This window comes from Astatotilapia calliptera, chromosome 13 (genome assembly GCF_964374335.1).
Source record: "Astatotilapia calliptera chromosome 13, fAstCal68.1, whole genome shotgun sequence".
Taxonomy (NCBI): Eukaryota; Metazoa; Chordata; class Actinopteri; order Cichliformes; family Cichlidae; genus Astatotilapia; species Astatotilapia calliptera.
Window position 1 is genome coordinate 28,420,012 of NC_137434.1, and position 11,344 is coordinate 28,431,355.

At 37.4% G+C, this 11,344-nt stretch overlaps 1 protein-coding gene and 1 long non-coding RNA gene across 2 annotated transcripts; one reads left to right on the plus strand and one right to left on the minus strand.

Moving 5' to 3' along the window:
* Positions 1-448: 448 nt before the first annotated feature.
* LOC113035313 (solute carrier family 22 member 7-like) lies at positions 449-8,241 on the minus strand. The gene is made up of 12 exons (XM_026190804.2): positions 8,224-8,241; positions 5,581-5,647; positions 5,088-5,491; positions 4,781-4,884; positions 4,429-4,583; positions 4,123-4,291; positions 3,852-3,972; positions 2,891-3,000; positions 2,518-2,732; positions 1,222-1,330; positions 822-1,028; positions 449-608 (listed from the first exon to the last, which is right to left on the minus strand). Exons 3-12 carry the CDS (start codon positions 5,472-5,474, stop codon positions 545-547), a joined length of 1,641 nt encoding a protein of 546 aa, XP_026046589.2. The 5' UTR covers positions 5,475-5,491; positions 5,581-5,647; positions 8,224-8,241; the 3' UTR covers positions 449-544.
* Positions 8,242-8,546: 305 nt separating this feature from the next.
* LOC145419641 (uncharacterized) lies at positions 8,547-10,906 on the plus strand. Its single transcript, XR_013900951.1, has 4 exons — positions 8,547-8,687; positions 8,890-8,976; positions 9,675-9,743; positions 10,634-10,906. It is a non-coding gene; the product is annotated as an uncharacterized LOC145419641 (long non-coding RNA).
* The last annotated feature ends 438 nt before the right edge of the window (positions 10,907-11,344 follow it).

Below are 11,344 nucleotides of genomic sequence, written 5' to 3' on the forward strand. Positions count from 1 at the left end.
TGTAATGAATTGTCTGTGTTTACACTGAGCAGTAAGGTCACTTTTGATCACCTGACAGGTTGTTCTAATATTAGAACTGCCTCACATACATTAAAAATAACACGGTGAAGCTCTTCCATACATCTTGCATACGTTTTTTTTTTTTTTTAAAAAAAACAACTGTGAAAATGTAAATTCCTGCTGATTTGTACAGTTTTTAAGATCTCACAATACTTCTTGCTTCATGTACTTTATTAAACCTATAAATTTTATTGTACTTAGATTTGAATGCAGTTACACATCTATATTTCTTTCGTTTTCCTTTTTTCATTTTGTTTTTCTTTTCTTTTTTTCAATTGTGTAAATATCAGTGGGAAACTGTCTCGGTATTTAAAGAAAAAGGTCCACATATAAAGTCTAATACAGTGCATCATCTTTTAGATCAAATAAAATTGTAACTGAACATTGGTCAGTGCAATTTTTTAATGTTATAAAAAATGACATTTATTCTTTCTTTTTTTACATTTTTGGTCAAAATCTCTTTTGATTTTGAATTCGTTCTTCGTTAACCTAATTGTGACTTAACTTCTAGGAAAATAAGCGAGGATTCCTTGGATACATCTTTCTTTCTGAAATTAAAAAGAATGGAAAAAAATGAATACAGACCAACATAATATTTAAAATAAGTTAAATAAAACATCAGTAGCTCAACAAAAGGCTTAAAAGTCTTTAAAAAAAAAATCACACAGCTTATATTTTAAATAACTTCATATATATATATATCTTTTTTTTTACACATTTAATGTATTAATTTAATATATGTATTGTATTATGTCACCAACCTTGGATTTTCTATGTCATCAATTGTCTCAGGCAGCTTCACATTCAGTGTTTCTGGAAGAAGCAGAGCCACTAGGCCAGAAATAATGGCTAAAGAGCAGAGGATGATCTGAGGAAGAAGAGTCCACACATCCTCCAGCAGCAGGATGAGTGGAGCAATTGATACTCCCAGACGACTCACGAAACTAGTATAGCCCAAACCATTCTGCCTGATAAGACAGAAAATAAGTCAGAGGAAGTGAAACCTCTGTAACCCTGCTGAAGGCAGACGAGTTTATAGACCTTAGGTGATCTTTACTCAAATAATAATTAACATCCAATGCCGGAATAATGCATAATAATCCTACCAAATAAAAAATAACTGGCATGGGTCAAGGGATTGGAAGTAAGTGAATCACTGACCTGGTCACGGTAGGGTAAAGCTCAGTGGTGTAGAGGAAGATGGTTGTAAATGAAGCTTCTGAAAGGCCTTTTCCAAGTGTGGCAACAATGGCACGCACGTGCCACAGATCTAAAGAAAAAAAAAGGAAATAAATAAATAATCATTTACATTTAGTTACTGTGAAACAAAAGGGAAAACTGATCACTGCAGTATAAGCTGCAGTATTTATTCTACAGCAGTGGTCTGGTAATCTAAGGATATAACATCTGTAAATAAAAGTGGAGCATGGTTTTAAAGTCTTACCAAAAAAGTGCCCTAAAAACCTGCATTCTTTCTAATGGCCAGCAGAAGGCTTTTGTGAAAAAGAAATCAAGTAGTGATTGCTTGTAAGTTATTACTTGACTAAAAACTTAAGTGATGACTAAACAGTCTCAGTCACAAAAATCTTTAAAAAAGTCTAATTTACAGTAAAAAAAAAAAAAAGATAGTAATACTTCAGGTAATGGCTACATTGTGATTGACAGGTACCATTAAATACAATTTCGATGCCAAAACTAGCATACAAATTAATATCATAGTAAATGAACAATGTATGCTGGGAAAAAAACAGGCTAGCAGAAACTAGCAAGCTTGGTTAGCCGGGTCCTGTATGTGTGGAGTTTACATGTTCTCCCTCCCGCTGTGTGGATTCTCTTTGTGTACTCAGGGCAAATCCCAGAGCTTAAAGACAAGCATTTCAGATTAATTAGAGACTCTAAATTGGCCATAGATGTGAGTGTAAGTCAAAGGTTATCATTCTTCGTGTGTTAGCCCTGCGATAGACTGGTGACCTGTCCAAGGTCTACCCCCCTTCTCCCAAATATGACAACAGGGATACGCTCCAGCCCTGCGATGACCCTAAACTGGATGTGTTTTCAAAAAACAGAATGGATGGATGGCTGGATGGACAAATAGATGGATGTATATCTTCACAAAATGCCAACAGGCAAAACTCCCAACTCAAGCCTTCAAATCAGTGATCCACAAACGACTGGCTGTAAAAACTGCATACACAAGAAAAACTGCATTCTTCCTCTTCCTGTGAAAGAGAGCACATTAAAATCTCACGGTATGATTTTATTGTGCTCTCTTTTACAGTGACCCTGTTTGGGTGAATGAATGCACCTGAAGTGAGAAGTTATTGGTTTCACAAAGATACCTCTGCTAATAAAATGAGTGCACTTTAGTTTTCACAGTATTACAAATAAACAAACCAGCCTGCAGTCTGTGCGGTTACAAAACTTCTGGAAAACAGGTAACAAAAAGCTCTCAGTGACCTTTGGGAATAAAGATGTTTATCCCGATGCAGATCCCGGTCAGTAGCAGCGTGCCTGATTGGCATTTCCTTCGTCCAATGATGTTGAGAAAACAATAAATTGTGAGCTTGGCAGGAACTTCAATGGCTCCATAGATAAAGTGTGTGAGGTACATATTCAAACCAAACCCAGTGATGTTCAAGCTGATTCCATAGTATGTTGAGGCGACTCCATACCTGCAGAATATAAAAAAGTATTTTTATAAAACCTACAGCATTCAAAATTCAACTATTGAAAAGAGATTTCTGATTAATTCAAAATCTCAGAGTAGTAGATAGAGGTAGTTTATGATTTATATAATTGTTGTTGGTATTGTCTTCATGCTGATACACACCAAACAATTCCAAGTAAAAAAGTTAACCATCTCATTCTCGGTGTTTTGACTAGGTGGAAGTACGTATAGTTTTTTGCCTGGTTTTCCTGGACTTCTATGTTGGAAAGAGTCTGTAGAAAAACAGAAATAATAAGCAGTTAAACATGGATATTGATTTCTGGGCTAAATCGAAATTTTTATTGTTTTTTTTTGTTGCTATTTTAATATGTTGGTTCGAAACAGGTCTCTCTTGTAAATGATACACAGAGTCTCAATGTTTTGTCCTTCAGAATGCTGAGGCACAAAACTCATATTGTATTGTATTGAAGAAGGTGATGAAACAGGAGGAATGACTGCAGTTTTAAGCGGTCTTTCAAGAAAAGTTCATTCAAGAACTCTGGAGTTTCACAAAGTGTGGACTAAGGCTGATGTCACTGTTTCAAGAGCCACAATCCACATCAAACCACCCCTGAACCAGAGACAAAGTCAGAAACATGTAACTTAGGCTAAGGAGAAAAAGAATTGAATTGTTGATCATTGATAAAAAGTCCATTGAACATCAAAGTTAAAGAGTGTGGATGAAGAGTGCACAGTATCCAAAGTGTGTGAAGTCCAATGTGAAGTTTCTGCTGTCTGTGATGATTATACAACTGTCTACCAAGAGATTTCAGAGCATTTCTTTAGTCTGCTCACAAGCTTTGTACAGATCCTGAATCTCTTTTCCAGTAGGAGCTGGCGCCTTCTCACAGTGCAAAACTTTTTGCTTGATTAACCCATGCAACTTAACTTATGTACTTAAGTAGAATTGTCAGGTATCTGTACTTTACTTGAGCAGTTTTTTTCTGACAACTTTTTACTTTTACTCCCTACATTTTTAAACGATTATCTTTACTTTCGACTCATTTTCTTACATTTTCAAAATGGGCTTGTTAGTTTTGGTTTGACGTATTTGAGGGAAGTTATAAACGAAGCCCAGCCTTACCTCTAGTTTTTCTCTGGAAAGTTTTTGTCTTCTGTTGATGTTTGCACATTTGTCAAGATAAAACTGGGCCCTTTCCACTTTACCATTTGCTAAAAGCCAGCGAGCAGATTCAGGAATCCACCTACAATTATAATCATACAAAATAATCAACCATTAATTACAACGATTATAAGTCAGATGTGGGAAATACACTTCCAAAAAATGTCATGAATTAATGTTGTTATAAATAAAAAACATCTGTTTTGTTCCCCTGCTGTTGTACTTCACTTACCACCAGGTTAGAACTGCGAATCCTAACGGGGCTGTAACTGTCATGGTCAACGTCCGCCAGTCAGTGAGAAGAAAGGCCATCCCAGCCAGCAGCATGTAACCTACAGACCAGGCCAGGCTGCCAATCACCCCAATAGTTGACCTATGACTTATGTCAGCCCACTCAATGGCTGAAAGGTATGAAAAGTACCAAAATGAATGATTATTAGTTTATTGTTAATTATGAATTTTAAACCTACAACAACTGATTTTAGGGGCGCAACATGTGATGTGTTAACATTTTTTGAAGGCAAAAAAAGTCATTTACTGAGAACTATTGAGATGATGCTGATTCCTGTCAGTGAAAATCCAGTGAAAAATCTCAGCACTGCAAACAGTATGTAGGAGTTTGCAAATGTGCTGGAGAAGCCGAACACGATCGACAAAATGTAAGAGACCAGAAGCATGGTTTTTCTCCCATACCTGGAAACAGCACAGGAAGTACATTTTCCCATAGCAACCTACAAAGGCCTCAAAGGGGTTTCACAAATGTAAAAGTACAGTCATGTTTTTTAAGTGTGGTTTTGACCAAAGAATTATCACAACTATTATTCCTTGTGCACGATAAATTGAACAATGGAAAAACAAATGCATATCCAGCATAAAGTGAACTGCCTTACTTATCACAGAAGAATCCAAAAGCTAGGGCTCCGATCATAACTCCAACGAAGAATATTGTGTTTGTGGTTTTTGTCAGGCTCTTTTTATCACAGACAAGGTTCCACTGGGAAAGAAACCCACAGAGGAAAGCATCATTTAATTTGATCCATTTAGGTACTAGTTTCTTCTATTCAGGCCAATGTAAGGGTCAATATTTTTTTAAATAAAATTTGAATTTCATGACAGTCAATTTATGTCACACACATCTGTGCATGTTTTTTGTTTTTTGCAATATTAGTTTTTAGTCGTACACTATTTTTACTGTACCTCTGTGGCCAGCGTGGAAATGAAGGTGGAATTGTCATAAACCCATCCACTCTGACACCAAACTGTGGGCAGGTCAGTGCGGTTGGAGTTGTTGGATAAAAGCTGAAACTGAGGCTCTGCGAACATCTCACAGGATTTCGGCTCCCCATCTTCTCGTACAGGAAGGCTGACAGTCAGTTTCTGCTCCTGAGTTAAATTTATGAAGAGTTCTTCTGAAGACTTCTCCAGCGTGCTAATGTCACAGTGGTGAGGGGGCACAGCAGCAATGAAGTTATTTAGTAAGAAGTGACAGGGGAGAACCATCCGCGAGGTGCACAGCAGGATGAGAATGGCGATTTGGAAACGCCCAAACCCATCGATTTCCTCGAGGATGGTCTCAAACTTCATCTTTGCTCTGCTTATGACTGCAAAAGTAAGAGGTTTAGAGTTAGTTTAAAATGTCAGAAAGTTAAAGATGTGAACATGTATCAATACAAAGACTGAGATTACTCACCTGCATAAAAAGCTGCATAGGGTGCATGCACTCGAGCTGCAATGTCCTCTTCTGAGTTCTCTGCCCCCTTTTATATGATAGGGTTGGATTTAAGCTCTTCAGAAATTTGCCTGGCAAACTGACTTGATCATTAACTTCAGGGTGACTTTTGAACATCATTACATTGCAAAATATGTCAAAGTCCAAGTTGGTACTCCAAGTTACACATTGGAGAAGCTAGTACAAATGTCAAATGCCCCTTAACCCTCCTGCTACATGAATGTAAGGACAATAAAATTTAAATAATGCAAACCGCAAAACCAAGCAAACAAATGATCTCCATAAAAAGCTTGTGACATTTCCCTTCATAAAAATCAGTAAGCGAAAGTGACTCTGGGAAAGGACAAAATGTTCTTACTCTGATCTCCGTGTCTCGGGGTCTCTGTGTGGGTACCTTCTACAAAGTTCACAGTTCAATAGAATGCAGATTTTAAGGCAAATGCCTCAAACAAGCTAGGCTGGTTAGTAACCCATCCACTGATAACCCTCAGCCACATTTTAACTTACAAGTGTTAGTCCTTCTTCCAGGAACAATTGAGCTTCAGACACGCCGCACTCTGCATACGTTTAGGAGAGAAATGATGTAATGCTCGAGGGTCACTAGTCAGCAAATATGACAATTAAAATAACTGATTGGATATTAATTCTCTCACAGTTTACACCTGTGTACATTATTAAATTAAGATTTAGTCATGAACTGTTTTACTTCACATCTGTTTCTAATGTATTGATGTAAAGTAAAGTAAGTAAAGTAAAAATTTATTTATATAGCACCTTTCAAGATAAAAATCACAAAGTGCTTCACAGAAGCTAAAACCTAAAAATAAAAATCAACCAAAAGCAAGTTTAAAACCATGGTCGGCAGCGGCAAAGCCAAACACAGGCGCCATCATACCGGAAGATGTTTCACCTTTAACAATAACAATGTAAAAATCAGAAACAGATACAAAAGAGTTAAGAAATACTACTTTAATTCACACAGATAAACGAAACATGTCAGTTTAATCAATTACACAGAATAGTACAACATGTATACATGTTTTTTTTACTTGGCTACATGTGTGTCAGTGGATGTTTCAACCATCCATCCATCCATCCATTCGCTACCGCTTATCCTTTTCAGGGTCGCGGGGGGTGCTGGAGCCAATCCCAGCTGTCATAGGGCGAGAGGCGGGGTACACCCTGGACAGGTCGCCAGTCTGTCGCAGGGCCAACACACAGGGACAGACAACCATTCACACTCACATTCACACCTAGTGGCAATTTGGATTATCCAATTAACCTATCCCCACAAACTGCATGTCTTTGGACGGTGGGAGGAAGCCGGAGTACCCGGAGAGAACCCACGCAAACACGGGGAGAACATGCAAACTCCACACAGAAAGACCCCGGCCTGATGGTGGAATTGAACTCAGGACCTTCTTGCTGTGCAGCAACAGTGCTAACCACCGTGCCACCGTGCTGCCCTATGTTTCAACCAACCAAGCTTATTTAATTATTTAAGTGTGTAGAGCAGGGGTGGCAATTCCAGGCCTCGAGGGCCGGTGTCCTGCAGGTTTTAGATCTCACCTTGGGTCAACACACCTGAATCACATGATCAGTTCATTACCAGGCCTCTGGAGAACTATAAGACATGTTGAGGAGCTAATTTAGCCATTTAAATCACCCGAGGCCTGGAGTTGCTCACCCCTGGTGAAGAGCAACAATAGAGGAACTGCAAATGTTACAAGCAATTCCATTGAAGAACCATCTGCACACTGCACAAAAATTACTTTTCAGGTTTACAATTTCCTGCTACTTGGAAAATTAAAGAGTAGAGGCCAAAAGGTCAAATATCATGCAATTTGAATTTGAAAATTGCATTTTATGCTGGATACTATTACAGATCATCGAATCCTCACTGAATCAAAATTAAATTAATATTTAAGAAAGAGGGGGCCTCTGAAAATTAGCATCTACTTCACCATTTTTGAAAATAGTCAGAGGTTAAAATGTATTTGAGTTATTTCTGGTTTTAGTAAACAACTTTTGATCAAATAGCTGAACCACTTTTTGTAGCATTTTATATGTTTTTTTTCCCCAGCTACAGATGTGAGAGACAGAATGTAAAAGTTAGCAGTGCCATGCTATCATGGTGCTTTTGTGATTTTTGTTTGGGAGTTGACCTGCGCAAATACGCATGATGATAAAACACTGTAATTTGGAAGTTCAAAGTTGCATCAGCAAGATATTTCCTCATGTTCAAAACATTCTCCTCATTGAAATCATATCACAAACATCTGTGATGATTTTAAGCAATCTGGCAGGACAACATTTGGCTATGATCACTTGCAAACCTGTAAAAATCATTCTAAATTTGGGAATAAACATGTCTTCAAGCATGAGATTGTGTGGGTGTTTTTATGGGGCAAAAAAGTCCATCAGAGGCACAGTTCTTAAGTGGAGTAACGCACATGTTCTAAATATTGGGATATATGTAAATACACTGTAGATATTTTCCACATCAAGTAGTGATAGATGAAAAAAGGGAAAAACGCATAATTTTGTTTTGAATAACTTTTTGTAAGAAGAATTTAAACCATTAACTTACATTACTCAACTTACCTGCAAAAGTCTTGAGCCACTTTCTTCTTTGCTTCCAAGGAGCCAGAGTTTCTTGCGTGTTTTTAAAGTGTTCTTGAGAAATGATTCTTCAAACTTTCTGAAGGTTTTTTTGTTTGCTTCTCAGTTAAGCCACTTACCACTGACCCAGGGGCGGAGCGTGGGGGTGGCTTACTGGGCTTAAGCCCGGGTTGTTTTGTCAGAAGCCCGGGGTATTTTGGAGTGCAATTTTTTCATAGTTAGATGCCTGGCTGACAACTGTATAAAACAAAAAGTACACACAATATTCGAAGCACATAGTGCACACTGTGGGAATTTACGACTGTGCGTGAATCCCCCCCTGATATTGGTATGATCCAAGCTCAGGCACTAAGCGACTGAGCGAGGGGGCGGGGCAGCTGCTGCCCGTCAGTGCGCTGTTGGAGAGACGGAGCCAGCCATACTAAGGAGAGCTTAAGTTTGACCAGGTACCAAAGCAAATCATTCGTACCGTACAAATAATGTAAATATGACGGTGCATCACGAAAGATTGATATCAAACTGATCACTTGACCAATATTACGTTACTTGCTCTTCAAGTGAATCAACAAATGGCGAAATGAAAAGCCGAACAAATGCTATTTTTTTTTAGAGATTCTTAGCTTACGTGTGTTTATTTCATATTTTCAGTTCTTACCCTCCCCGACTAAATCGGTTTCAGTTATGTACTGAAATATAAGAATGGACATTCGAGGGTTCTTTCAAAGAAAAACTCAGGTAAATGTTATTTTATATATTATGCTTTGTATGTTGTTCAGTATATTTGTATGCAAAACAAGAGGGATTTCAGTACACAGCAGGATATTCACATTTGTAACCAGATATTTACACTTTAGGGAGAAAACATAAAACATTTTTACTGCACAACATCAATTTAGAGTAAACTTTTGTTTTAGATAAATATTGAAATATCTTTTGAATTAGTTAAATGTCAGAATAAAGAGAGACAGAGCTTTCTGTTTTTTATCACTTTCATCAAATTTAGGAGTACATGTACACTAAGTTTATTGTTAATTAATAAGAAAACTCCAGACGATTCCATTCTGAGCTGAAGAAGCTTCTGATAGGTTAGTAGAGTCCATGTGAGTAAACAGGTGGCACAGCTGTGGATGCATATAAGGCAAAACACAGAGCCTGTTTCTGTGACATGGGAAAATCAAGAGATGTCAACCAAAACACCAGGAAAAGAACTGTGGAGCTCCATAAGTGTGGCTCAATTTGAATACAATTTGGTGCCATTTGCAATTAAGAAATACAGACAGTTTCTCTCTTTACTCTTAAAGTTAACAAATATGTTTTTTATATTTATCAATCTAAAAAAATAAACATTTAGTCTGATTTGATGTTACAATTAAAAAGTGTTTGTGTTTTTATCTGAAGAGTTTGTAAATATCTGTATATTTGATGATTGTCAGCACAAAGAGGGAGAGAGGAACAGAGAGGGAGATGGAGAATGAGGACAGAACAGAGATGAACAAGAGCAGGTGAGACACACATGTTAGTCAAATGGTTGTTTACCAAAAGTATCACCGTATCATAGGTCCTCATGTATCTCGTACCTAGTGTTTCTTTTTAGGTTTGTTATTTTTCAAATTCTATATTTATTAAGTTATGCAGGCTTGTTTGCACAACAAGGCTAAATAATTATATAAACCTTTCTCAATCTAAATATTGTACTTTGGTAAAAATTAAAAAATAAATGTAGTGCAGGTCTATGATGATTTTTAGTGCTACTATCATCTAGTTCTGATTCTGGTTCTGTCTTGGTTAAGTCCCAAGTAGTCCTGATTTTGAACTGTTGTAGTCCTGTTTTAATTCTGGATCAGTTCTTGGTCTGGTTGAATTGGGGTTTAGTCCTCGTGTCTTGATACAGCCCTGATTTTGTTCTGCCTTGCTGCTTAATTAAAAAACTAGTTTAAGGTGTTCTGCACATGTGATATATATTTTTCCCTATATGAAGTCATTCTTTTTTGAACAAAACTCAAAACAGAGCCAATTAATCTTTCAGTCATTTCTACCCCCCCCCCCAAGGGAAAAAAAAATCCCACATGCATACTATCCTTTTGGGCTAAGCCCCGGGTGTTTCAAATGTCTGGCTCCGCCTCTGCACTGACCTATCAATCAATCAATCAATCAACCATAAAAAGGCACCTAAACTCAACAGACAAACCAATGTTGAGAAGTAGAGCAGAGCAAATAAAGAATTATGCCTATTTTTTCTTCAACAAAACATATAAAAGTGACCATAGTGGCTTTTTTCATAAGAATGCATTGGGTTTTTCTTTTTTACTCACCTTTTTTACTCACTATGTGTTAATAGACCTCTCTGCATTGAATTGTACTTCTTATTAATCTCTGTCTCTCTCTTCCACAGCATGTCTTTATCCCGTCTTCCTTCTCTCACCTGAACTGGTCACGGCAGTTGGCCGCCCCTCCCTGAGCCTGGTTCTGCCGGAGGCTTCTTCCTGTTCAAAGGGAGTTTTTTCTTCCCACTGTCACCAAAGTGCTTGCTCATTGTTGGAATTTTCTCTGTATGTATTATTGTAGGGTCTACCTTACAATATGAGGCGACTGTTGTTGTGATTTGGCGCTGTATAAATAAATTTGAATTTAAAAAAATTACATTAAAGGTATATAAATGTATAAATTATAACTGTTGGCTAAATTTGACAATCTGTATTTATTAACTGAGCAAGTGTTTTGTTTTAGTCATCTGAAACTGATTGAAGTCATGCTCAAGTACAATGGGTATTCGTTACGGTAGTGACCATATTTGGACACTAGGTGGTGGTGTAGCCTCTTCTTATAAAGATAAATTAAACTCAGCATGCTACAGCAGGTGAAATGACAGGATTAACACACTGAATAAGTAATAAGCTAGTTTGTCTTCCGTATTTAACATTATTTTCTCATAATTTCAGAGTGTCTAGTGCACTGGTCAAACGCACAGGACATAAAAAGGAAAAAAAGGGATACAAGTCCTTTTGGACTTTGTTTGCGGTTCACTATTTTGTTAATCAAGCATTAAACAGAATAAACCAGCAGCCCACACTAAAAGCAATTAATGTGACTGATACACAGCAGC

Excerpts from the sequence above, each read along its gene's own strand:
- LOC113035313 (XM_026190804.2), bottom strand. The coding sequence starts at position 5,474 with ATGAAGTTTGAGACCATCCTCGAGGAAATCGATGGGTTTGGGCGTTTC. Across the intron at positions 3,001-3,851 it reads TTTCCAGAGAAAAACTAGAG|ACTCTTTCCAACATAGAAGT; the intron begins GTAAGGCTGGGC and ends GTTTTTCTACAG. Across the intron at positions 1,331-2,517 it reads AAACATCTTTATTCCCAAAG|ATCTGTGGCACGTGCGTGCC; the intron begins GTCACTGAGAGC and ends TTTTTTCTTTAG.